This window comes from Oncorhynchus kisutch, linkage group LG20 (genome assembly GCF_002021735.2).
Source record: "Oncorhynchus kisutch isolate 150728-3 linkage group LG20, Okis_V2, whole genome shotgun sequence".
Taxonomy (NCBI): domain Eukaryota; kingdom Metazoa; phylum Chordata; class Actinopteri; order Salmoniformes; family Salmonidae; genus Oncorhynchus; species Oncorhynchus kisutch.
Genome location: NC_034193.2, coordinates 39,549,627 through 39,577,439, shown reverse-complemented (window position 1 = coordinate 39,577,439; position 27,813 = coordinate 39,549,627). Strand labels below are relative to the sequence as shown.

Here is a 27,813-nt window from a genome sequence, read left to right as displayed (position 1 = left end):
TTCAGTCTGTTCACTCGCTTTACCGCCTCTTCTTGTTGTAAAAGGCTAATGCATATAGTGCGGATTTCATTTTAAAGCTCAAATGATACATTTATATTGGTAAATGTATTTATTGCATTTGAATACATGATGTATTGAATATGTACTGAATTGTGGTTTTGTACTGCCTGGCTTGCCTTATGCAAAAAGGGGTGGGACAAGAAAAAGGTCACGAATGTGGTGCATGTTGGGAGAACACGTGGATAGCGGTACAATTTAATCGGAAAAGTTGTTTTGGTAAGTCTCTATTCACCAAAACATTTTTGCACGCTTTATCGCTGCCAAATATTTCTCCGTTTACACTTTGAATCGTGTACTTTATGCTAACTGCAGCTCTTGGAACGGCCCTCCTCAAGTGTTGTTTACATGTCTGACTCATGTATCTAACGTGTTAGCTTGCTTACTAACCCATGCAATAAAACACTCACTTGTTAGAATAGTATGCGCCCAGGGCAATATTGCACTGTGGTGCAGTGTACCTACTACGACTAATAGAGAGTAGGAATTAGCTTATGTCCGAGTGGCGCAGCGGTCTAAGGCACTGCATCTCAGTGCAAGTTGCGTCACTACACTACAGTCCCTGTAGTGCACATAAAGAATGATAGAGGCCTCTAGTGGCCAAAAGGTCATTTTGTAGCATGGGAAGCACCGTTGAGGGCTTCCACCATTTTAATGTAGTCAACTGGGTGGGACTTCCAACTTCATTGGCAGGTTCCTCCTGATGATCCGGTTGGAGGCATGTTCACCTGCGCCAAGTCTAGGTCTAAAAGGCTCCTTAACAGATTCTGCCCCCCAAGCTGTGAGACTCCTAGAACAGACAATAAAATGGCTACCCTGACTATTTGCATTGTCCCCCCCCCCACATCCACATTTATTATGTATGCATAGTCATTTTACCTCTACCTACATGTACATATTCTCTCAATTACCTCGACTAACCTGTGCCCCCCGCACATTGACTCAGTACCGGTTGTCCCTGTATATAGGCTTGCTGCTGTTATTCTATTGTTTCTCTTTAATTCATTTTTATTTTATTACTTTTTTACTTCAGTTTATTATAGTAAATACTTTTACACGTATTTTTCTTAACCGCATTGTTGGTTAAGGGCTTGTAAGCATTTCGCTGTAAGGTTGTATTCGGCACATTTGATTTGATTGTTTGCTACAATATTATAACCTTAATATACTTGTGTTGATCAAATAAGAACGTTAATTTGCTGTGACCGTTGCTAGTTTAGACTGTGCCACGCTTGGTTGTATCTCTTCCATATTTGGTGTTGTGAGGTGGTACTATTTGCAGGTATTTCCACTGGTTGGACAAATCAAAGTCAACTTAATACATTTTCTCCTCCAGATCCTTGGCTTTCATTGTCTATAACCGGGATCAATCTATGTTGAGAGGGGCTGTTTCTATGGCGATTTTAAAGGGAAAGACTCAGAAATACACAATGAAAACAGGAACAGAATGTTGTTGTGGAGGGTGGATTTTGAAATTCAGTCTTCTAGCTTTGTAAATAAATATATATTTAGTCCCTACTTAGTTTTGTATTCAGTGGATTTTGTTTTTAAAAAGCCCATGTTTACACTCACGAACCTGCAGCCACTAGTTAGCTTGTGAGTTGACGTTCGAAATTAGTGCCGTTCTGCGACGGTGCAGCGCCACAGAGTTCTATTGAGCAGTGACCACTTTTTGATCATGCCTGTGATAACATTCCATTCACTCTAAACATGCTAAATTCTCTGAGAAAATCATCTGTAACTTTGGAACCATATATGGTAGAAACATGACTTGTTTTTTCTGACATAATTTTCTATTGAATGGACACTTTTATATAAACATTGATTGAATCAATCATTTTATGGGTGAACACCCTATATAGTGGCACAGATAGAAAGATGAGTCCTCTATATATCTCTATGGGGGTGTTAAACTCATTCTATGGGCTTATCATTGTTAAAGTTTTAAATATGTGTTTATTACTTTTATTATTTCATTCTCTTCTCATTTTGACCTGCACTGTTGGAGCTCGGAGCTTAAGAATTTCACTATACCCTGCAATTACATCTGCGACCCTGTGCACGTGACTAATAAACTCATCTAATCTAGGGTCTGATGGTTTTTACTAATGTTCTTTACTAATCAATTACCTTAATTCATCAATCAAGTACAGGGAGGTGCTAAAACCAGCAGACGCTCAGCCCTCTGTGGCTTGAGTTTAACAGTGACCTAGGAGCAATTCCATGGTAACAGAATTGCGTTGAGACTTTGGTATATATTTTTCACTTCAAAATGTATACCAAACAAAAACCATTTGATTTTAAAAGTTTAACAAATCATATAACTCTGTGCACAAGGACAACTTTTAATAATTTCCCCTGAACATTTTACAAGAACAACTGTGAAGATTCAACGTTTGGTAACAGAATAAAACTGAGGAAGATTTGAATGCAATTCTGTTACCAAACTTTGCATCTGCAAAATGTTTTCAGTAAATGTTTAAATTTTTTTATTGTGTAAATTGTTCAAAGTAGTCAAAGTTTATGCTTTGAAATCAATGTTTTTTTTGTTTAGCATACACTTTAAAGTGAAAAATAGGAGACTCCGCATAATTCTGTTACCATGGAATGGTCCCTAGCTAGTTACTTTCATATTTTTTTGGGTGGATATCAATAGACTGGAGCAAATCTACCACCTCTTACTGTAGTTAGAGTAGCTCGCTAGAGATGTAACATTTATGCGCTTCAAAAGTAAATAGCGGTAGACTGCATTACTAGCTTCTGATCTGCAATATTGAATACTTCTATTCAGTTCAGTTTGGACATCAACAGATCTGCATAATCAGAATTGAGTACTGAGCAAAATAATTGCTCTAATAAGCTTACATGTGAGGTAGGCTGTTCTTGGTTGTTACGACAAGTATGATCATATTAGTAAGTAAGAGAGTAGTGTGTATGTAGAAAGGATAATAACTCATGTTGTTTTCTTTCTTAGTCTCTAATCTTGTGCAACATTACCTTCCATGTTATCTAATAACTTCCATTGACAAACTGTCTGTCCTCTTTACAGATACTCCTCCGACGACTTAGTCATCATGGATTCCAAAAAGGGCCAAAGCGGCGATGACCGCTTCCAAAAAGTGAAAAGGGACCCACGCTTCTGGGAAATGCCAGAGAAAGAGCACAAAATCAAGATTGACAAGCGCTTCCAGTCGATGTTCCACGACGATCGCTTCAAGCTCAAGTACACGGTCGACAAACGCGGCCGACCCATCAACCACACCTCCTCCGAGGACCTGAAACGTTTCTACAATCTCTCTGACTCTGAGGAGGAAAAGGAGGATGGAAAGGATAAAGAGAAGAAAAAGAAGACACAAGCAAAGTTGGACACTGGGGAGAGAGAGGATAAGGTAGTGGATGAGCCCAAAAAGCCTCTGAAGAAAGGAAAAGATTCACAGTCCATAAAGAGTGGACCTAAAGGAGACCAGCCTATCAGAGGAGTCAGACTGTGTGAGGAGGGTAAAGTAGAAGAGGGGACCTTATTGTATGACCTTATGACCCATAACATCAATTACACCTCAGGGCCCCTGCTAAAGCAAATGCGTTAAAAACAAATGTTTCAAGTTTTATTGTCACGTGCACAAGTACAGTGAAATGCCTTTCTTTAAAGCTCTTTCCCAACAATGCAGTAATCAATATCAGTTGCACTATAAAGTAAAGTAGAACAAAAGCACACAAGAAATAAGAAGAAGAGTACAAGAAAGTAATATATATATATATATACAGGGTAAGTGCCAATAACATATTTATAATGTCCAGGGGTAGATATAGATCCTTTTCTGTGTTTACAAACATTGCCGCAGGAGGACGATGCGCGCAAGTTGGTGGCAGAACAAGGGGGAGCTCTTATTGAACACCAGCAAGAAAAACTCTATTTACATGTTGCTTATGAGTGCATTTCACACTACTTTTGGATTGTAATTGGATTTTATAAGGCTTGTATGAACGTCCCGCTTAATATAATGTTTGTGCCATCATCGCAAATCAACTGCATTATACTTTTAAAAAAAGACTTCAACTAGTAAAATGGCTCTTTGGCTAGCTGTTGCTACAGCCTATATCAATGAGCCTTAGCATTCTAGCAAACAACTTCTGCATCCCAAATTGTTATTTTCCGAAGAACACAACCAAATATAATCTTAGTGAATGTTCATGCAAGAATCAAAACATCATTGTAAGAGTATGAGAACCCCAAAAAGTTATTTTTGTTAAGAATACGTAAATCTAAGCTATGTTGAGTGGGAGAAGATGTCGATGGCTGCCGCGCGCATCTGTCCGTGACATCAATGCGTCGTGTACTAGAAAAGGGTCTATGTATAGTTACGAGGGGACTAGGCATCAGGATATATCATTAACAGAGTAGCAGAAGCAGCGTATATGATGATTGTATGTGAGTCAGTATGAAGGTGTGTGCGTGTTTGTGTGAGCAAATAAAGTATGTGTGTTGGAGTGTGAGTATGTCTAGTCCTGTGAGTGTGCGTAGTCAGTACAAAATTTTTTATTAACATTGGTCGATGAGTTGGATTGAAGACCTGCATTAAGATATAGCTCTAGAGATGATGATGATGGTTTTTCCTTTGACCTGCTTGCTCGGTCCTAGCAAAGCTGCTGCTGCAGCCAAGTGGAGACTTTATACAGTTAATTCGGAAAGTATTCACACCCCTTCCCTTTTTCCACATTTTGTTACGTTACAGCCTTATTCTTAAAATGGATTAAATAAAAAATCCTCATCAACCTACACAAAATTCCCCATAATGACAAAGTGAAAACAGGTTTTCAGAAATTGTTGCGAATGTATAAAAAACAAAACAGAAACACCTTATTTTTATCTACAGTATATGCTCATACAATCTATGCATTGTTTTGAAGTTTGTTGCTGCCATCAATACATGCTGTTTTTACAGATGACGAAGAGGAAGATGACAAGGTGCCTCACATTGAGGGGGACGATGTGGACCAGGCGGCCAGCATCTCAGACGGCAGTGAGGATGACGAAGATGATGACGAAGATTAAGCAGATGTGGAGAGTGACATGGAGAGCGGCTCCGAGGACGAGTCCGGTTCAGAGTTAGACGAGGACAGTGACGGCAGCGGGCCAGATCTGGCCAGGGGGAAAGGCAATGTGGAGACCAGCTCGGACGAGGACGACGATGATGACGTGGAGGCCATCTTGAAAGGCGAGGAGGAGATCCAGCATGACTGGGGCGAGCTGTGCAAGGACGCGCCGCGGAGCGAGGAGGTGAGTTCTAAGGCTGTGTCTCAATTGTCCAGAGGGACTTCTTCTACTCATTTCCTTTCATCATCTAAAATGGCATAAGAAATTGCATGTTCCAATGTTTTTTTTCTACAACAGGTAACCCAAAGGCTGGATTGGGACCGGATGAAAGCCAAGGACCTGCTGGCTCTGTTTAACTCCTTCAAGCCTAAAGGAGGGGTTGTGCTCTCTGTGAAGGTAAGGCTCCATTAATTTGTCTGCTGGCTGTCACTCAATTATGATGGATGTGACACTGCTTCCCCAGACCAAGTCACAAATGTTGTGTATGTTTAACACTGTGTGTTTGTTTAGATCTACCCCTCAGAGTTTGGGAAGGAACGGGTTCAGCAGGAACAGACCCAGGGTCCCCTGGAGCTGATGGCCCTGCCGGAGGATCCGGACAAAGACACAGAGGAGGAGAAGTATGATCTAGCTACCCCATTAACACTTCCCTATCCTCCCTGTATTGTTCAACCAAAAATGAACCAGAGAATTGGTGTGTGTGTATTGTAGGATTTACAGAGAGAAGATGCGGGACTACCAGTTCAAGTGGCTAAAGTACTACTATGCGGTGGTGGAGTGCGAATCGCTCGACACAGCCGCTAAAATCTACCAGGAGTGTGACAGTTTTGAGTACGAGAGCAGCTGCTCTATCCTGGACCTCCGGTGAGGAAATAGACAGACACTCATTTATACTGAAGTGTACACTGGAGGAACATGTGTTCAATTCATGTGTAATAGAATGTACTGTATAACTTGATAACTGTGCTGCCATCCTGTTAGAAGGTAACAGATTATTTTATTACAATGGTTAAATTGGATTTACATTGTGTTCAATGGTGTTATTTGCCCCCTAGTGGCGCTTTCTGGTACTAGAAAGACGACGCAAACAGGAAGTACAGAATTTGTTTTGCACGCATAGAAGCAGCTCCACATCTGCTTAATCTTCGTCATCATCTTCGTCATCCTCACTGCCGTCTGAGATGCTGGCCGCCTGGTCCACATCGTCCCCCTCAAAACAGAGGGTCTTTCAATGTAGTTATTTCTTGTCACGCTTCAGCCTTGGAAACATATTTGTTTGTAAGTTCAATTCAAGCATTTAGCTAATGATGATAATCTTGTTATTGATAGAGTTGCTTACATATCAATGTTGGTTGCATTTACTCACAAATTGCAATGCCTTTAATGTATGTCGTTAGCTGTATTACTTTGCTCATGCGTCATGCAAACGAATTGTAAAATATACAATACTGTAGTTTTGTTACTGTTTCTAGTGTAATATGCTTTGTTATTCTACATAGATGGTTATACATTATTAGAGTAATGAAAGGAGCCAATTACCATATGGTTAACAATTAGCTATATGGTTTGGCATCATGCCAGATGCATGGTACCTTAGCGCGTGCTTTGTATTTATGCAACTTCAAATGTTTAATGTACAGCTACAGTATGTCGGTGTGAATTGAATACTAAAGTATATTCTTTTCTGTATTTTGCAGTTTCACAACATAAACGTTTTCAATGTATTCATTCAAGAAAAGTCACGCCTTGGGAGTTTTATTGAAGACTTAGTTGTTAGCTATCTGTCTAGTTTTGCATGGGAACGCAACTCAAGGGCAGAATAATAACGTAAAGCATTGTAATGGAGATGTCCTCAAAAGAGAGGTGGATGTACACAACACCATATCAATACATAGAATAAAATAGTAGCATACATTGTAGAGGTCGACCGATTATGATTTTTCAATACCGATTATTGGAGGACCAAAAAATGCAGATACCGATTAATCGGACAATTTTTAAAAATATGTTTTATTTATTTGTAATAATGACAATTATAACAATACTGAATGAACACTTATTTTAACTTAATATAACACATCAATTAAAATCAATTTAGCCTCAAATAAATAATGAAACATGTTCAATTTGGTTTAAATAATGGAAAAACCCGGTGTTGATGAAAGTAAAAGTGCAATATGAGCTAACGTTTCAGTTCCTTGCTCAGAACATGAGAACATATGAAAGCTGGTGGTTCCTTTTAACATGAGTCTTCAATATTCCCAGGTAAGAAGTTTTAGGTTGTAGTTATTATAGGACTATTTCTCTCTATACCATTTGTATTTCATTAACCTTTGACTATTGGATGTTCTTATAGGCACTTTAGTATTGCCAGTGTAACAGTATAGCTTCCGCTCCTACCTGGGCTCGAACCAGGAACACATCGACAACAGCCACCCTCGAAGCAGCATTACCCATGCAGAGCAAGGGGAACAACTACTCCAAGTCTCCGAGCGAGTGACGCTTGAAACGCTATTAGCGCCCACCCCGCTAACTAGCTATCCATTTCACATCGGTTACACCAGCCCAGCCGGGAGTTGGTAGGCTTGAAGTCATAAACAGCGCAATGCTTGAAGCACAGCGAAGAGCTGCTGGCAAAATACACGAAAGTGCTGTTTGAATGAATGCTTACGAGCCTGCTGCTGCCTACCACCGCTCAGTCAGACTGCTCTATCAAATCATAGACTTAGTTATAACATAATAACACACAGAAATACAAGCCTTAGGTCATTTAATATGGTCGAATCCGGAAACTATCACCTCGAAAAGAAGACGTTTATTCTTTCAGTGAAATACGGAACCGTTCCGTATTTTATCTAATGGGTGGCATCCATAAGTCTAAATATTCCTGTTACATTGCACAACCTTCAATGTTATGTCATAAGTACGTAAATTTCTGGCAAATTAGGTGGCCCAAACTGTTGCATATACACTGACTCTTCGTGCAATGAACGCAAGAGAAGTGACACAATTTCACCTGGTTAATATTGCCTGCTAACCTGGATTTATTTTAGCTAAATATGCAGGTTTAAAAATATATACTTCTGTGTATTGATTTTAAGAAAGGCATTGATGTTTATGGTTAGGTACACATTGCAGCAACGATCCGCATCGATTACATGCAACGCAGGACACTAGATAAACTAGTAATATCATGAACCATGTGTAGTTAACTAGTGATTATGATTGATTTGTTTTTTATAAGAAGTTTAATGCTAGCTAGCAACTTACCTTGGCTTACTGCATTCGCGTAACAGGCAGGCTCCTCGTGGAGTGCAATGTAATCAGGTGGTTAGAGCGTTGGACTAGTTAACTGTAAGGTTGCAATATTGAAACCCCTGAGCTGACAAGGTAAAAATCTGTCGTTCTGCCCCTGAACGAGGCAGTTAACCCACCGTTCGTTCCTAGGCCATCATTGAAAACAAGAATGTGTTCTTAACTGACTTGCCTAGTTAAATAAATATTAAATAAAGGTGTAAAAAAAAATGTTCGGCCAAATTGGTGTCCAAAAATACAGATTTCCGATTGTTGTGAAAACTTCAGATTAATCGGTCGACCTCTAATACATAGTGATGAATCTCATCCTTTCTTAATATATTGCCAGTATATCATTGTACATCAAGGTATTGCACACGCTAACTACTTAGCATGAAACCATTATCTGTGCTGCTGGTTCATTCTAAACATTAGGATGATGCTATACTCCCATGCTAACTGTTGTGGTGGTCCCTCCTCCCTTCCGTGGGAACAGGTTTATCCCTGATGATGTGATGTTTGACGAGGAGCCAAAGGACTTTGCCACAGACGTGGACCTGTCTGCCTACACCCCCAAGCTCTTCACCTCCACAGCAGCAGCCACGTCAAAGGTTAGGCACACTTCGTCTTATAAACTCTTATGGTCATAGCATTAATTCCTCCATGGTCGGTCCCAGGCTTACCACGTGTCAGGTGGATGGATTATCTTGGCAAAGTATAAATGCTCACTAACAAGTATGTAAACAAATTTTTGCCAAAAATGTTGGTGAAATATGAAACATTTATGGGATCTTTTTTTTCAGCTCATGAAACATGGGACCAACACTTTACATGTTGAGTTTTATATTTTTGTTCAGAATAAATAAGTATGAATTGTTCAGATTGAAATTAGTAGATCATTTTTCTTGTGCAGAATTTTGGGATCTTGTACATTTCCCCCAAGTCCTATCAGCTTCTTTACTTGAGAAAGGACTCTATAGTTATTTCAGGATGTTTACATTTCTGACTTATTGTGTGTTTTCCATCCCAGGTGGAGTTGACCTGGGACGAGACGGACCACGAGCGTGTCACTGCCATGAACAGGAAGTTCAACAAGGACGAGCTGCTGCAGATGGATTTTAACGCCTACCTGGCCTCCTCCAGCGATGATGATGATGAGGATGGAGTGGAGATGGAGAAGGAAGAGGAGCTTCCAGAGGGTAAGAAGAAAAAGTGAAGTGATTGAAGTGATTTTGATTTGTTTTTCTAGAATACCTTTCTAACTGTATACCTGAAGAACAAAACATCACTTAAAAATCACTTATTTTTCTTTGTGCTGGTAGATTATTGCCCCTGAGGAAAATCACTATTACTGTAATTTAAAGGAGAGATGTTATTTAACTTGTTTTTATGTATATTGCATATGTTTGTTGCATTGACTTTTATCTCCCCTTTGGTCACCTAGTTAAACAGCCAGAAGAGGCCAGCAAGGAGGTGGAGAAGGAGGCCAGGAAAGGGAAGCAGAGCAGTGGCAACATATAGAGAAATACAGAGAGATGCTGAAGAGCATCCAGGAGAAAGACAAGAAGAAGGAGGAGGACAAGGGCATGGAGATGGAGATCACATGGGTGCCAGGTAGGGCCAAAATATATATTTTTTCCCTGTGTCAGATCGACTTTTTCATTGTCAGTAGTGCAACTTTCCATTATGGCAGTGCGACTTTTCCTTCTGTCGGCTAGTGTGACTGACTCTTGTCAGTACAAATTGCATTTAGTTGGCACAACCAACCACTAAGCAGCCTCATAATGCCACCATCTTCCTCACCTCAGGACTGAAGGAGACAACTGAACAGTTGGTGAAGAAGAAGCTAGAAGGAAAGGACAAGCTGACACCCTGGGAAGAGTTCATTGAGAAGAAAAAGGACAAGAAATAGCAGAAGATGACCAAAGGAAAGCAGGTGAGATCACTAGATTAAAGATTGTTAAGTCTCACACACACTGTACTGGAGAGTGACAGACTTTTCTTTCCTTCAGGAATCAGATGATTCGGACCTCCGTGACGATGCGCTTCCTCCAGACGTTGACTTTGATGACCCCTTCTTTGCTGAAGAGCTCGGTTCTACAGGTGAGTTGTCATGAATCATACTTAATCAGTTGCCACATTTACTCAAGTGCACCGGTAAAACGTATCACAATATGCTTTTCTGAATGATTTGACCATGACTTGTTTTTTTCCTAATCTCCCAGATCTGAAAAAGAAAGCAAAGAGCAAGAAAAACAAAAAGGTGGAGGAGAGGACACCTGAAGAGAAGGAGGAGTTGGAGAAACAAAAGGTAGGTGTCAATGACGTGTTGTTGAAAGGATTATTTTACACTAATGCAATGGACTTAATACTGTTACTGGTATTCAGAACTCTGCACATTACATTTTGTGAGAAGATGTCTTGACACAGTTTGTGAGTAAGCTAATCAAAATGAACCCACAGGCTGAGATGGCCCTGCTCATGGAGGACGACGACAAGCACAAACACTTCAACTACGACAAGATCGTAGACGAGCAGAACCTGAGCAAAAAGAAGAGGAAGAAGCTTCTGAAGAAGGACAACACGAGTCTGGAGGAGGACGACTTCCAGGTCGGAGCAACCTTTTGGTTTCTTTTCATGGCAAAGAAATAGCTTGTATTTTGACTTGTTTCCCATTGACATCAATGAATGATTTTGTAAAAGTCTCAAATCCGAAGCTTCATGAATACACATTGATATTGATATGGGATTTAGGTTAAATTACCTGGAATAAGGTGGAATTGGTACACATACAACTTTGCGTACCATTTTTCTGTGGCACAATTTGTTTTACGGTCATGGCTTTTTTGTAGACTTCAATGAAATCTCAACCTCCCCCTCCCTTCTCTCTGACTGACAGGTGGACGTGAAGGACCCTCGTTTCCAGGCCATGTTTACCTCCCACCTCTACAACTTAGACCCGTCCGACCCGGGCTACAAGAAGACCAAGGCCACCCAGAGCATCCAGGTCGAGAAGCAGCGCTTCAGGGAGGAGCGCCAGCGCCTCAGGGAGGAGCGCCAGCGCGGCCAGGACAAGGCGCTCAGGAGCTCACAGACCCCGCCCACACAGGTAGTGGGAGCAAAGAAACAGGAAACAATTGCCAGTGGCTGAAGCCACCAAGAAAATGGACCCCGGACTATCCATGCTTATCAAGTCTATTAAGAACAAAACAGAGCAGTTTCAAGCACGAAAGAAACAGAAGACAATGTAGGCCTCTCTAACTGGACTATTGGGGACTACGTTTCTGGGTGAAAAGCTAGACTGCAGCCTTACGCTATCTCTTTGTGTTGAAGCGACTGTTGGTGTGTGTGTGTGTGTGTGTGTGAGAGAGGCCTGAGACAAGCCTTGCCCACTTTTATTTTGAACTATCACTCTACAAGAGGCCTAATCAGGAACATGAAGTTGAAGATAGTTTGAATGTGTAATATGCTAATTAACATTGAGACACTTGTGTAAAACATGTTCTGGGGGACTGCCAACAGTAAATGGTGGTGTCATGGATCTCTGAATAGTATTTTTTACTCTTGCTCTAAATGATACAAACCTGCTCTATAGCCCCAGTCTGAGCCCTTAAAAATACTTATATATTAAAAGACACTTCACACAATTTTACAGAACTGGTTCATTTTATTTTTGATATTCAACAACAGTACACATTCATAGGTCCATTGATACTGTCAAACTCACAGCATGGCGACACTTTATACTGATTTTCAGGTCAAATATAAAGTGTATACAAGGAAGCAAGATACAAAAAGGCAGTCCCATTTGAAAAGAGGAACAATAGTAGTGCAGACAAAAGTTAGCTATATACATACAAGGGCCGACACAGAGATAGCAACATACATCAAGTATCTTAAACCTCAGCACAGGTTTACATTTCCGTTTGATGTCTATTCTCAGTTGATTAATCTCACAGAAAACCCAAGGGTAAACTTAAGAGGTAACAATACAAAACCTTAGAAATTGCACCATCAAAAATGTTTAAACTATTTATCAAGTTACAAAGTACAAAAATATTTGATTATACCCTAAGTATCCTCTACATCAACGTCGATTTTTGCACAGGTTGAAATATCCTATATTGAAGTTGTAGTGTTTTCCTTAAAATTATAGGAATGATTGAAGTAAAAACAACAACAACAAAAAGCTACCTACAACATACTAATACTCTTGTTAAATAAGAACAGTAAAACAAATGAGTAAACAGTTAAATGTGAACAAATGCCTATCCTTCATTTAAAATAAGAACATTTTTGGTCACTTCAACCCAGTCCTACACTAGGTCCGGCATACTCATAAGGCAATTGAATATTGAACTAAATTAGATGTTTGTTTTTTCCAAACCAGGTACACTTTTAAAGCCATAGTTAAGAGATTATGCTTTCTGAACATCCGGAGGGGTGCGTTTACTGTGACCGTAAAGAAGTAGTGTTACGTTTCCTTCACGCTCGACACCTCAAGCGTAAAAGATGAGCTCAGGGATTTGCCCCCCCTGCACACCTGTCCCGTTGGTGCTGTCTGAAGAGCACTGGAACTGGAAGGTGACCTTGCCACACTGCACCTCAGTCATGCCCTCCTGGCCAAAGTAGCTGAGCTCGTTGCCGTCCAGCACTACGCTGGCCGTGTAGAATGTGTCGGGCTCGATCTGCACAGGGTATTCAAACCACACTGGGAATGTGCTGCTGGAGCCGTCTGAAAAGTACTTGATGAGGCTCTGGCCCAGCGGCACGCCCTGCCTCTTGAGTTCAATCTTGGCGCTGTACTCTGCTGAGCCACAGCTGGAGCCGTACAGGCCGAAGCCGGCGATGAACACTCGCTTGTCCACGGCGAACTGGATGCTGTCGCAACGGCCCCGGTAGCGCCACTGGTTGCTCCGGTAGGCGCACGACTGGAAGCGGTGGCAACGCTGTGGCGCCAGGCCCTTGCGCGGCTTGCTGGCGAACAGCAGCTCAGGCTTCTTGGCGGCCGTGTACCACAGGAAGATGTCATTGGTCTCGTTGAGAGTCAGCACACCCGACTGTGCCGCACCATTGGCGAAGTCATCCAACGTCATAGTGGGGATGCGGATCAGGTAGATGGCCTTGCCCAGCGCCAGCCGTTTGTTCTCAATGGTGGGCGTCAGGTCCTGGCGCTGGCATTCGGCTTCGGCCCAGCTCAATGCCGCCTCGAATACCACCATCTCCTTGGCGTTGAGCGTCTCGCGGCGCAGGATACTCTCCAGGGTCACCGAGTCGATGTCTGTGAAGCCCTCGGAGCGCAGCGCCAGCTCGGCTTGGGCGTCAATCACCTCCCAGCAGCGCTGCATTAGGTCGGGCTCCTCAAACAGGCAGCTCTGGGATAGCAGCACACAAGCGTTCTTGGCACTCAGGCTCGTCTCCAGGAAGTTGACGCAGGCCCGAGCCAGGTGGGGCACAATGTACTTCTTGGCGGCGTAGAGCGTAGCCAGGACCGTGTCGGCACACAGGTCGATCTCGTCGCAGTAGATGTACCTGCCAGAACAGAGTGGGGAGAGTCAGATGAGGGCTCGACAAGTTCACTTCAACTTCTCATTTATGGGAAGGCAAAATTTGATAATTTCACATGCCCTTGCATTGTCTGCTGACTCGTCAAAGGAAGACATTCTAACCTGAATACGACATTCTAAAATGTACAATGAACACTCGGACTGCATCTAATGAGACGTCAGGAGGCGCCGTCCACTTACTTCAGCATGGCTAGGAACGAGGGAGGCTCCACATCAGGGATACGGATCTCTTCCTTGTCCTCTGCCAGTTCACCGTAAAACATGGCGTGGAACACAGAACTCCCCACAGCCAGCACATACTGAGGGACAACATGGAAGATAGGGAGTCACATGAGAAAAAGAATAGGAGCAAGTTATAGTGGGAGGACAGATAAGGGACAGAAGGTGGAGAGAATATACATTAACACATGAATTATGTAAGAAATTTAGAGATCTGCAAAAGGATTTAGCATAAAGAGGCGGATGTGGAGAAATATCAGCCTATTGCATTTTATTTTACATTTTGGTCATTTAAGCAGATGCAACAGATAAATCTGTCTGTACATGTTGTGCTTGGTCTTGCTCGGTTAATTACTCACATACATTGGACAGGTTTAAAGGTGACATTACCTTGTGCCCAGGTACTTGCTGAGTCCCTCCTGGGGGACCAACGACAAAGTGAACATCTGCCATCAACTCATTGTTGAACATGACTGAATTCCTATGAAAGCATGAGTCATATGATTAGCAAACAGTGTCGATGGCATCACATTAAGACTTTATCTGCACGTATGAGCTGGTACACCCAATAAATTGGTTTTCTTTGGCCATTTTAAATCTATTAAAATGTACACATCGTCTCTCCTCAAAAGGCATTAGATTCCCAGTTTAACTACTGCTTACAGGGTCACCTACCTCTCTCGGATGGTAGGATAGAGCCCTTGCCAGTTGCAGCTGTGAATGGTGTTGTTGTTATTCCGGTTCTGCTGCTGGTATTGCTGCACAACTGTGTTGGTTGAGGTGGCCGGGCCCAGCTTCTTGGTGGAAAAGAGCTCTGCAGCCATCTTCACCCCACTATTTATTGTTGGGGTGATCTCATGGCAGGATGAGGCTGCGAGGGGCAATCTTTTAAAACTGCCTTTATGTGACGATCGTGGCCGACACTGGAAAGGACTAAAAAAAGCTAGCCACTGCAACAACGTTCCAACGTTAAATAGTACGCAAAGTAGTCTTACAATACATGCTAAAACACACACGACAAAACATCTAGCTATATTCTAGAATTAAAGTTGTTTAAATCCTCGCTTAATTTTAGACGTATTAGCTAGATAGCTACTTGTAGCTAGTTTGCTAACCCTAGCTAACTGCTGGACTGCGGTCAAAACCGGCCAGATGTGATACAGGAAGTGGCTAATGAACGCTTGTTTGTTGAATTTGGCAAAACCGGGAAAGGTAGCTAGCTATCCTCTTAACCGTCGCATTTGACGTCTAGGTACCTATCACCAATCGTAACGTGGGCGCCCGACGATTGTATGAAACGTTTCCACATCCAAGTAGCTAGCTAGCTACACACAACTCGAGTGTATACAATACACATCTGCCAGGCACTACTGTTTAGGTGTCATACAAGTTTATACCACCACACTACGGGCGAAGGAGGGCTGTACTCCTGTTTTTTTCTTTGTAGAATGCTGAACATGAATCCTTTAAAAACTATTGTTAATTTTTGTGATATTGATAAAGAACAATATTCAAGCTGATTGTCAATGAAATATATTTGTGTAGGTATTGAAGTTATTTCAAAAATACATGTGACAGTGTGTGCGAGTGTTTCTACTGCCTCTGCCCAGTGTTGTCGTCTTGAGACCACATACTGACTGACTCCGTGTCGGATACATTTTGTCTCGGACAGTGAGGCCTCATAATTTCGCCAGGCCCAATATACATACTCCTTTCTTGAAACATGAACATCTTAAAAGCCTTTAAATCTATTACAGACATGTTTGCGCAGTGGTGAACCTATAGGCCTTCAGTGTGTGACAGGTTCGAGATTCTGAAAGGACAGCAACCATAATACCAGCGCACCAATCTATTGGAGGGTATACGCAGGTATATATTTGTTATTTAACGAGGCAAGTCAGTTAAGAACAAATTCTTATTTACAATGACGGCCTACCCCGGCCAAACCCTAAAACGGACGACGCTGGGCTATATTGTGCGCCGCCCAATCACGGCCGGTTGTGATATAGCCTGGAATCGAACCAGGGTATGCAGTGCCTTGACCGATGCGCCACTCGGGAGCCCTGAAGCCTTACACCCACATTTTTTCAGTGGTCATTGCTTATACTCACTTCTTAATCCCTACTGATGCGTATCAAAGTAGCGTGGTGGAGGTATACGATTGACCATTTACGTAGTACAATTGTGAAATCATGCACAAAGTAGCCTACACAATCGCAAAGCGCGTGAAATATATTCCCATAGTCTAGTTCAGCGGAATATAATCAATCTGCAGGCAGCAAGTGTGCAGCTCTCGACTGGTTTTAACATCGGTAGGGTAAGAAAGACGTTTCAGTTCATGTTATCTACCAGTAAATGCTAACTAAGGCAACAATGGCTATGCAAACCAGGTATTGAACAAGTTTAGTCCGAAATGTTGGTTCGTAGTCTATTTGTGATGCGCAATTGTCATCAGGGGCGGAGACATGGACGGGCCTGGGTGGAGAGGCCCACCCACAGAGAAACCAGGCCCTGACAGGCCCATCTAATCACATTGATGTGGTTTAAACCATTTTTTTCTATTAACATCTATTACATCCCATTGCAAAAAAACATTGTAACCGGTGACCTAAAGTTTAAAGTGGTACTTAGAGCGTTTTAACTACTTTGCAGATATGAAACAAATAGACAATCATAATATCAGTCCAAAATATAAAATTCCCAGTTTATGCTACAAAATCAACTTTATAAGAGGTTAAAAATTGAGTTAAATAGAACCTATAACATACACTAAGCCAATACATTTCTTGGTAGTCCAAAAAATATTGCTGGCCTGGTACATGGTTTGCTGCATCCATTCGGGATGCACTGTTTCAGTTTCAATGACTCAATATTCTGGACAAAAACGGACGAATGTAACTAAGGTTGGGAATGTCAATACCCATCAATCAAACTAGCAAGGGCAATGATCACAAGTCAGTCATAACGTGACTAATAAACTGGATTATCTAACTAGCTAGCTGCTAGGAGGATGTCATGCCATTGGAGGAGTGGGTGAGTGACAGACTTTTTCCCCCTCATATCGTTTTTCGGTGGCTATTCACAGCTAGAGATGCAGGTGTCATTTGGTTAGCTAGCAAAAACTTGAATGACAGTTATACAATTAGCATTTATCTTGCGTTTGAAAATTCACTCTGGCTACCTATTCCAATTTAGCACAGAACTGATGAATTTACAAATGCGCAACACCTGCTCAATATGACAGGGTCAGTAAACATAGGCAAAAAAAAAGCAATAGTTAGTCAAGAACGCTCTAGATAACATGAAAACAGCCTAACCAGCTCTGCTACGTTGAGTAAAAGCGTCAGAGTGAGGTGTTCTCTCATTTGTGTCTGGAAGTAGCTAGCTAGGAGGCTAGCCAACTATAGCCAGTTAGCTTGGGTGCTTTGTTGGGACAAGCATGCATTGGCAGGCAAGCTGCAGAAGGATGAGGAGGATACAGTTCTCCATCATTTATCAGTGCAATTTTGATGGCCAACTAGCTCAAAAAGTTTGAGAGGGTTTATCTAATGTTCCTTTGTTAGATTTGAGCTCATCTTGCTCTGGCTTGCATTATTTGTTGATCTTGTTGTGCATAACTGAGGGAGAGAGAGCCTACCTTGTCATCGTTGTTTGATCAATAGGACTGTAAAGTTCCCAAATGTAAGAGGACTCCCGTGGTATTTACACATTTGCAGAAATCCATTCAGGTATAATTTGTGGCTTCTGGCAAATGCCTTCTAATTATCTAAAGTCACACTGTTGCAACTGCCTATAAACACACAGTTCAAAATTAATGATGGCAGGCCCATGTGGCAAATGGCTTGTTTGTAGACAGGTCTACTGTAGCACTGATTGGCAATAGTGTGCTGTCTGTGTAGACTCTAGTCCTGGACAAAACAGATGTTTGTATTCGGTTTTATTTACTCAGTCAAAATGTGATTGGTTGATTCCACTGTCACTCCAAAATGTTGCTCTAATACAGTTAAATGGCAGATGCCTTTATCTAGCTTCTGATGGCCTAGCCAATGGCTGACTTAGGTAGCTAGATTTATCTCCCTAGAGACCAAAAAAGAAAAATCCAGATTGGATCTTTTTCTTTTACTCTCTCAATTAAATTAAATTAAATTTGCTTTATTGGCATGACGTAACAATGTACATAATGCCAAAGCTTATTTTGGATATTTACAATATGAAAGAAAAAATGAGAATCAAAATTGTCAACGGGACAACAGTAACAACAATAACCAAGGGTCAAAATAACCATACATTGAACAATAACAATAAGCATACAGTAGAAGACATGTGCAGGCAGGTTGATTGGTCTGTCAGACACTGTCCCTCAACCTATAGCAGGCAGCAATGTAGTGTGCTGCCAACCCACAGCTCTCTGCGTCCTCCCCCAACAGGACGGGTAGCCTACTCTCATCAGAGAGGTCTTTGAAACCTTGAATAAGGGTTTCAAATTTGGGGAAATGACACTCTCTAATTGTTTGATATTTTTCACATTTTGTCAGGAAGTCTCTCTCTCGTGTCAGTGTCAGTGTCAACTATTTCCATTCCTACAAAAACTGAAGAGATTAAATCAGAGCATCATTGAAAATAACATAATTATCATTATTATAATCATTATTTTATTATTTTATTTATAATTTATTGTCTCTGAAGGCATAGAAGGCCCATTGTTCCCCACTGTGTTTGAGTTAGTAATAATTTATTGAGTGGCTCTATTCCCTCAGCATGCATTTTTTAACATCTGAATGTATAAAGAATCCATATGTTGTTTTGAAATATGAACACAGAAATACTGGACATTTTGAACTCTTATTATGGTGGTGATTTGACAAAATGACAATCATGGTCTTGAATTGGACTCACATTTTTCTGGTCTTAACTCGGACTTGATTTTCACCGTTCTTGGTCTTGAATCGGTCTTGGACACAACACTGCCTCTGCCCAGAGCTTCTGTGGCAGAGTCCATTGGGTGCCTCCCTCTGCATCGTAGGAGCCACTGTCCGAGTCCCTGTGGCAGTCTCACTTCATCCCGCTACACTGGTGGCAGCAGTGATCACTCCAGTGGTCTCACATGGCATTGGGCAAGCATGATCTGTATGTGTTTTGGGCTTGGTGTGCGAGGACACTTGGGGGAGAAGCCTGGAGTCCGAGGCTTAGGGTAGAAGCAACAATGTGATCAACAGGGTTTCGAACCTGTGTTTCAAGAGTCTAAAATCTCCCCTTAATTAAAGGGAAACTTCAGGATTTTGGCAATGATGCCCTGTATCTCATTCCCAAGAGTCAGATGAACTCCATTTGTATATACCATTTGTATGTCTCTGTTTCCAGTATAAAGGAAGTTAGAGGTCCGTTTCCTGAGTCAATGCTAACTAACTATTGTTAGCGCAATGACTGGAAGTCTATGGGTATCTGAAGCTAGTTAGTAATTGACTATGGAATTTTATGTTGATATTTTCTCCTTGGTTTTTCCTTTTTATGGTTTGTGTGTGATAAATACCTGCTGAACTCTATAACTTAACTACTGTATCTATGTCTTATCTTAACTAATGTCAAAGCAACATGAGGTAATTCCAATTTCTTTATTTTTTATTATTAATATGTGCAAGGCAAAATAGAATGGTATTTTATTTGCTCTTGCAGAACAGTTTAAACAACTGCCAGTAAGGCATCCAGCAGCCAGTCCTGGTCCAGGTTCTCCACCTTGGGGGGTCTGCTCTGAGGAAGATCTCATCTTCTTCCTCAGGTAGTTGCGGAACCTCTTCCAGGCAGAGAACTTTGGCTTTGCAGTGGAGAAAGCCTGGCAGCCCGAGAGCTTTAAGTCAATCTCCTTTTCATCTGCATCACCGTGGTCCTCCACTTCAGCCACAAGCAGAGTGTCCTCTGTGACGAGCTGGTTGGACAGGGGGAGGCTGACCTGGACTGGCTTCTGCTGGAGACCTTCTTCCCCATAGTGCTGTAGGTCGCTCTACAGAAACTCCTTCTTCCGTCAGAGTGATAACCTCCTTACTCACACCTCGGAAAAATGGCAAAGGACCAGGAAGAGTCTCCACTCTCTGAGAAGGGATCAGCATCTTCCTCCTTTCACCAAACAGACTTGCAGCCAATCAGCTTTTCCCCAAGAGGGTCTGATGCAGAGATCTCGAGATTGTCTCTTTGGCCAGCCTCCTCCAACTCAGTGCAAATCATCACTGGCAATGTTTTAAAGCTTAGGGCCTAAGGAAAACCTAACTAGAGAAAACAAATATAAAAAGATTGTCAAAATAAAAGCCTATGCAGACAATACATCAGCTAGGGCTGCAGAAATGACACTGCCACAAATTACAGTGTATTTTCATTAGGCAATTTATAACAAGTCACATGAATACGTTTCCCATTCACACAGGATGTAAAACACGCAGTAAAAACATTTCCACTGTTCCTCTTTGCTTTCCGTACCCGATTCAATCGTCTTGGTTCGACAACAGTTTTTTTTTTTATGGCAAACTTGGTATTTTCGGCGTTGTGAATATTATTTATAACGAGTACTGATGATACTAAAGACATTTTCAGAAGTTACTTCTGAGGATACAGTCGTACAGCTGTCAGCTTTGGTTGGAGTCTCATTTATCCAGCAGTTTCATTACGACAGCTTTTCTCCGCTGTTGTTGTTGCTAGTGCGCACCACTAGCTAGCTAGTAGCACATCATTAGCTAGCCTGCCAACTAGACATCTACATTTCAAAAACTTTTCTTTGTTTTTGTCTTTCGTGGCGCTTTTAATTTGCATCAGTGATGATAAAAAACACGATACAATCCGCAGGACTTCTGGTTTTGTTGTGGTTGTTATTTGGGGACTTTGTTCTGGTTTGGTTTCACAACAGAGTCAAAACCGAAACGTACAACAACCAATATTCTTCCAAAGAAGATGCTCCTGACAGTCAAGACCAGAGCTGTTTTTGTCACGTAAGTACTTACAATTTACAATATATTGCAATATCAATGTCCGTTTCAGGAAGGCTAAATGACTACGCTGGAGGAACATTATTCTAGCGTTTTCTACTGTCATGTTAATTTGACGTCATCATACCCACATTGCTTGCTGGCGCCCTTCTGTTGCCTTAGCCAACTTTATGGACAGCAAGGCATAACATGTATACATTAATCATGTGGTTTATTTTGCCTTGCACATCGATACACACTGACTTGTCAAAATAATTATTAAAATGGGTGGTTAAAGATACTCGTAGCCAGCTATTTCCTGAATTCAACACTGAGTGTTTATTGTTATTGCTGTACATTGTAATTTGACACTTGTGCGCATCTCAAAACGACTGTCATAATCGAACTTGCCCGTATCATGCGAATATCAGATCTTAATTCACCGAATCTGCAACTTCCAGTCTCACAAATGTGTTTGTAGGCCTATGTCGTGCAATGTTATATTGCTGGGTATGTTTTCTTGATGTTTGTCATTCATGCCAACTTTTGAAAAAAGTTAGTTACTGAGTTGAGTGGTTGTGTATGTGATCGACGGCTGACTTGACTCGCATATTGCAATCCGAATCAATAAGTGTCTGTATTTTTTTAATACTGTGGCACGTGCCTTTATTTCATTCTAACAAATTGCACTCGCATTAGTAATATGAGAAGACCGAGACGTGGTGTCGTCTGATTGGCCAATTAGTTTGTGGGAGATGTAGTGTTCTCTTCCGTGAGTAATACTTGCTTTAAATGTCCTTGAACCGAAGTAAAGACTACAAATGTCAAGTATAGAGGCGGGACTAAGTTTGACAGCTGCTGACATATCTTGTTTGGAGGCGAGGCCTGGGCCCGAGAATTATGCACGAGGAAAAATAAGTGGTCTGAAATGACAGCTCATCCCCAGGTTAAGTCAGAGTCATCCCATCAACTCTGGCAAACTCTCACCTGTCCATTGAAGTAGACTTCAGCTGTCCCTTTAGGGACTTAAAAGACAGAGATATTCTCATAAGCCTGGTCTTAGTTTTGTAATTTAAAACTGCTGTTAAAGATAGCAGCTCCTCAGAGAAATAGGCAAATGAAGCTATATTTTTAATAAACAACAAGGGAAACCACTCAAAGGTTTTGAATTCACCGGCATGCTCAGAGGACTTTGTTACTTATGGACGGCTTCACTGCTTCCCATCACATTCTCTGGACAGCTACACTCAGAGGTCAGATATATGGTTGTTTCCATCGGTGGGCTATATGATGCTTGTGTTGGCTTTTTCTGGAATATTGTCAAAATGACACAGAATAAACTGAAAGAGAAATGTCTTTCTGTTGCTGTGAAACTAATGGTCAGTTTTCTCCACATCATGACACACAACCACTGATGTGAAAGTGCCTGAATGGTCTATGCAGTGCTAAGCCATTCATTTCATAGAATTCTTACAACATGCAGTCTTGTGCAACTTGTTCTTATAAAATACCATCTGTCTCTGCTTTGTCTGTTGACAGTGACACACATACCTTTTCATATGGCTGTAATTACAATATACTCATGAAACAAGTTTTTATATACTAAAATATTTTCTATGACACCATTTGCATTGATTGGGTCTAAACCTGAATACTTCATGATGAGAGAGAGTGGAAAGGCTTGAGTGCCTGCTGGACCAGAGCAACGCAGTCTTTCTTTCACAAAGCAGCTGTCTGTTTCATTATGCATGGGAGAATTAAGCCGTTTGTCCGCAGGTATCAGATGCATGAAAAGGGAAAGGTGGAGGGAGAATGGCAAACGCTTTGGTAACCTAATTTTGGTCAACAACCTCAACCGGCAGCTGTGACGAACGTTGTCATGTTGCTTAAGTGTTTTGTGTTGTTCGAGCGCCAGGAAGTGGTCTTTTATCTGGCTTCCAGCTCTCATGTCTGAAAGTGTCTGTGTTGAAAGAGGATATGGCAATTTTATATCAGGCTAAATATGTAAGAGGAAGTTAAGATTTGCAGGCCAGCTTTTGCACTCATTTCTGTCTCTCTCGCTGTCTCCCCCCTCTCTTTCTTTGTCTGTATTTAATATCTTCCTCTTGCCCCTGGCCCTCCATTTGCACCAAAGTGTCCCAAAGCTGAGGGAGGGAATATTATGGAGGGTGTAGGGCTTAATTAGACCTTCCGATAGCCACTTTGACAAGTCAGCGTTGCTTCCGAGCAGAATGTTATCCCAACAAGGTGTAGCCGAAACACATGGTTAACAGTCCGGTCTGCAAGTAGCCTAGTTTTAAAATGACCCGTGATATGCTTTATGAATGTAAAATATGGCCCGCCAATGCACGATAGAACATTATATCTTTTGAACAGTAATGGCTAGAAACAAGCTAGACTTGTTTTACTGTCAAACGTAATGCTGCTATTGTTTTTCATTTTGTAAAGCAGCTTGTGTTTCTTAACGAGGTAAAGGGTATCTGATGGTGACTGGTTAGCTACAGGGAAGCAAAAGAGTCACCTGCGCAATGTGTATAATCGGCGGCGGTGATTGAGCGGAGCCTGCCTGCCTAACCTGCCCACACTCATCGCTTTTTCCCCCACAGCTCACCATCTGATGTAGGCTAGGCTTGTGTGGCGGGTCCTTCCCACTGTGCATCTGTACTGTTAATATTAATTGTGTTTATCACTGAAAAGCTTCCAATCTCTCCAAAAAATATTGTCCAGGCCACTTAGTAGTCTGATTTTAGCCACAGAGACAATTTAGTCTTGTCTCATTTTAGCCAACTGAAATGAACAATATTTTTTTGTTTAGTTATTGTTTTTCTTGGGTCTATATTTAGTCAGTTATAGTGTAGTCAATTGCCACTGAAAAATAAGTGTTTGACAAAATATTTTAATCACTAATTTTGTTGACAAAATTAACACTGGTGTACACCCATAATTCTTACGGCGTTTTCCTGTTGTTTCCCTCAGTTGACAGGCGTCTTGGATGACTGCTTCTGTGACATCGAGAGCATTGATGTCTTCAACAACTTCAAAATCTACCCCCACATTCAGAAGCTGACCGAGAGAGACTACTTCAGGTACTACAGGGTAAGTACTAAATAGTAGGACCCAGCAGTGGAGTATGAGGAGCAGTAGAAATGTCCTTAACATCATCAGACCGTAAGGTTTTGCATTTATCTTTGCACTATAGCTTAAAAAGTGTCCTAAAGGTAATCCCTCAATAAACAATCATACTACTGTGGATTTACGCTAATTGACAACCTGTATTTTCAAATGAGTTTGTAATTTTTTAAACTATACCTTTGTTTGAGTTTCAATGGCCCTTAATCTGTAGTTCTTAGTGCTTATAAAGGGTCCCTCCCCAATTCCGTTCCTTGCTAATCTAAAACAAATAGGCCAAGCAAATGTTTTCCAGCCTACCCCATAGAGTTTGTTGACGCTGCTCTGTTGTGTATTCACTGCTTTGGATGTCTCCACCCGGGACTACTGTTCTAGTTGGAATAGGTCTGCTTCAGGGTTGACTGTAAATTGACAGCAAATAGACATTCTTGAAGAAAAAGTTAATTGTGCTACTCCTATTTACATTATAATGTCCATGGGTGTATTCACTAGGAACCAAATGGATGCAAATGGGCCGAAATAAGATTGGACTAACCTGAACTTGTCCAATAGGGTTGGTTGTTTAGCAACTAAACCGATGCGTGCGCAACTATGGTGCAAAACAGACCGGGTTAACTTAGATTGTCGAAAACTTTTATAAATGAGTACTTGTCGTGTCTCAAATAAATCGTTACAGTTGGTGGTTATCTAGCTGGCTAATTTTAACCATATTAGCGTAGGCATGACATGAGTCAAAACAACATCGCAACGAGCTAAAAACGAGCCACCTACGATTCCCCACATGGCAGCTTCTTGTCATTGTTGCTAGCTATCAGAATCATAACCCCACACGGCCTTCTGCCTCATTGATGCTTGAGCATCATTTTTGTGATGTTGCCAGCCAACCCTTCTATAAGAAAGGCTTGTTTTTGTTGCTAAACATTTTCCGTTGCAAAACTTGCTTGGGCCCTAGTTACAGCAGAAACACATATACCTTACATTAGAATTATTGTATGTCAGGTACATTAAGTGTGAAAATTAGATGTTCCTCATACTGGAACCTAGATATTAGAAAGAGTGCACGAGGATGACATCACAGGGTTGATGTAACTGAATCTTATTGGGAAATACAGTAGGTCCAGTCCAGTGGTGACAAACCTTTAGTCATCTGTCTTTCCCAATCGTCCTCTTTTGCATCCCTAGACAGTCTTACAAGTTGCCCATTTGTAGAACCTGGTGCAAATATGATATCATTCTCTATGATAACAGCACTCACCCTGTTACATTTGTATAACTGCTCAAACGCTTTCCCGACACCTAGAATCCATAAGAAACATTTAGGCCCATTTGAGTCACTTGACCTCTCTAGTACGCTAGCGTCCCACCTCGACAACAGCCAGTGAAATTGCAGTGCGCCAAATTCAAAACAACAGATCCCATAATTAAAATTCCTCAAACATACAACTATTATCCACCATTTTAAAGATAATCTTGTAAATCCAACCACAGTGTCCGATTTCAAAAAGGCTTTACTGCGAAAGCACACCAAACGATTATGTTAGGTCAGTACCTAGTCACAGAAAAACACAGCCATTTTTCCAGCCAAAGAGAGGAGTCACAAAAAGCAGAAAGAGAAAATGAATCACTAACCTTTGATGATCTTCATCAGATGGCACTCATAGGACTTCATGTTACACAATACATGTATGTTTTGTTTGATAAAGTTCATATTTATATCCAAAAATCTCAGTTTACATTGGCACGTTATGGTCAGAAATGTGTTGTCTCAAACAAACATCCGGTGAAAGTGCAGAGAGCCACATCAAATAACAGAAATACTCATCATAAACATTGATAAACGATACAAGTATTAAGCATGGAATTATAGATAAACTTCTTCTTAATGCAACTGCTGAGTCAGATTTCAAAAATGCTTTATGGCGAAAGCACACTTTGCGATTTATGTTAGGTCAGCTCCTAGCCACAGAAACCCATACAGCCATTTTCCAAACAAGGAGAGGTGTTACAAAAGTCAGAAATAGCATTAAAATTAGTCACGTACCTTTGAACTTCATCTGGTGGCACTCCCAGGTCTCCATGCTAGACAAATGTTCGTTTTGTTCGATAATGTCCCTCTTTATGACCAAAAACCTTCTTTTTGTTTGCGCGTTTTGTCCAGTAATCCGAATGCAGAATGCGCGTGCACTAATTCCAGACTAAAAGTTTTTTTTTAAGTACAATAAAAGTTAGTAGAAACATGCCAAATTATGTTTAAAATCAATCCTCCGGTTGTTTTTGTCATAAACAATCAATAATATTTAAACCGGACAAAAGCTTTGTCAATAGGAAAGGAGAAACAATAAAGGCGCGTTCACGATCAGACGCATGGCTGATGAATAGAAATTACCACTGGCCACTGATTGAAAGTGCTATATCTCCCTCGTTTTTCAGAGTAAAAGCCTGAAACAATGCCTAAAAACTGGTCACATGTTGAGGAAGCCATAGAGCTCGTGAACTGGGTCCTAAGTCTTTGTATGGGTCCTAAGTCTTTCAATGGAAAAACAACCTTTCAATATAATAGTACTTCCTGATTGGATTTTCCTCAGGTTTTCAACCTGCCATATCAGTTCTGTTATACTCAGACATTATTTTAACAGTTTTGGAAACTTTTTAGAGTGTTTTCTATCCAAATCATCTACTAATTATATGCATATCCTATCTTCTGGGCCTGAGTAGCAGGCAGTTTAATTTGGGCACGCTTTTCAACAAAAAATCAGAATGCTACCCCCTACCCTAGTGAAGTTAATCTTTTCACAAAGGCAGTTTTTTAAAAAGTCGCTCAATGCGAGTCCAGCTGTTGCGTTCATACGCCATTCATACACACCAAGCCATCTCATTCTAAAGGCAGTGTATTGCCCTTTTCCCACTGTGAACATCCAATCAGGAACTCTGAAAAGGAAGAATAGACTCATAGGAACATCATTAATATTTTCAGAATACTCATCTGGCCCCTAGTGTGATATTCCGATTAAGTTTCTGTCTACAACTGATCAGTAAGCTGCTGCTCTACTAGTCACCATCCCATTGACTGAGCAACATTTTGACCCCACAAAATCAGTGTGTCACCTTTATGATTATCAGGTATTCTCCTCATACTGTCGCCTTCGAATGAGGTTGACGTATCCAATGACGAGCACGACTAGCAAAGAGGTCACCAGCAACAACAAGGCCCCATGGTGTTTACGGCGGAGCTCGTCCCTGAAATGCGTCAATGGAAAGAGAATCTGAATCAGATTTTGACATCATTATTTGAGTGAATTTAGCCTAGCTGTTCTGTCTTGCCTGTCTCCAACACTTCACATCTCTGTGTGACGCAGTCACTTTCATAGCATATACCATGCCATCTCAACTCTTCCCTTTTCTTCTCCACAGGTCAACCTGAATAGGCCCTGTCCCTTCTGGGCCGACGATAGCCACTGCTCCATCAAGGACTGCCAAGTGGAGCCCTGCCCAGAGGTCAGTT

The 27,813-nt window shown here is 41.4% G+C and overlaps 3 protein-coding genes across 5 annotated transcripts in view; 2 read left to right on the top strand and 1 right to left on the bottom strand.

Annotated features, from left to right (window-relative positions):
* Window positions 1–200: 200 nt before the first annotated feature.
* Window positions 201–12,097, top strand: LOC109865661 (ESF1 homolog). Its single transcript, XM_031799393.1, is given in 14 exon segments — window positions 201–276; window positions 3,107–3,555; window positions 5,001–5,335; window positions 5,450–5,548; window positions 5,663–5,772; window positions 5,864–6,016; window positions 8,943–9,057; window positions 9,477–9,658; window positions 9,903–10,060; window positions 10,255–10,382; window positions 10,459–10,549; window positions 10,672–10,757; window positions 10,910–11,056; window positions 11,346–12,097. Coding segments are annotated over 13 exon segments (2,280 nt in total). The 5' UTR covers window positions 201–276; window positions 3,107–3,131; the 3' UTR covers window positions 11,598–12,097.
* btbd3a (BTB (POZ) domain containing 3a) lies at window positions 12,094–16,697 on the bottom strand. 2 transcript variants are annotated; one of them, XM_020453997.2, is made up of 5 exons: window positions 16,344–16,697; window positions 14,908–15,165; window positions 14,623–14,713; window positions 14,194–14,312; window positions 12,094–13,978 (listed from the first exon to the last, which is right to left on the bottom strand). In XM_020453997.2, the coding sequence occupies exons 2-5, from the start codon at window positions 15,054–15,056 to the stop codon at window positions 12,946–12,948; spliced, it is 1,392 nt and encodes a 463-aa protein (XP_020309586.1). In that variant the 5' UTR covers window positions 15,057–15,165; window positions 16,344–16,697; the 3' UTR covers window positions 12,094–12,945. The 2 variants fall into 2 exon arrangements, with proteins under 2 accessions (XP_020309586.1, XP_020309585.1); XM_020453996.2 differs by lacking the exon at window positions 16,344–16,697 and having other exon boundaries at window positions 14,908–16,337.
* A 3,979-nt stretch (window positions 16,698–20,676) lies between these two features.
* Window positions 20,677–27,813, top strand: part of LOC109865658 (ERO1-like protein beta) — a 38,241-nt gene continuing 31,104 nt past the window's right edge. The window contains exons 1-3 of one of the 2 annotated variants that reach the window (XM_020453992.1): window positions 20,677–21,206; window positions 24,159–24,278; window positions 27,723–27,806. In XM_020453992.1, coding sequence (XP_020309581.1) covers window positions 21,036–21,206; window positions 24,159–24,278; window positions 27,723–27,806 — 375 coding nt within the window. In that variant the 5' untranslated portion in view covers window positions 20,677–21,035. Of the gene's footprint in view, window positions 21,207–22,227; window positions 22,436–24,158; window positions 24,279–27,722; window positions 27,807–27,813 lie in introns of those variants that run through there. The other variant, XM_020453993.2, reaches the window with a different exon arrangement.

Bases quoted from the DNA above. Each gene is read 5' to 3' on its own strand.
- btbd3a (XM_020453997.2), bottom strand. From the start codon at position 15,056: ATGGCTGCAGAGCTCTTTTCCACCAAGAAGCTGGGCCCGGCCACCTCA. The intron at 14,714-14,907 runs GTAGGTGACCCT...ATGCTTTCATAG, and splicing joins TATCCTACCATCCGAGAGAG to GAATTCAGTCATGTTCAACA. The intron at 13,979-14,193 runs GTAAGTGGACGG...CTGTTCTGGCAG, and splicing joins TCGTTCCTAGCCATGCTGAA to GTACATCTACTGCGACGAGA.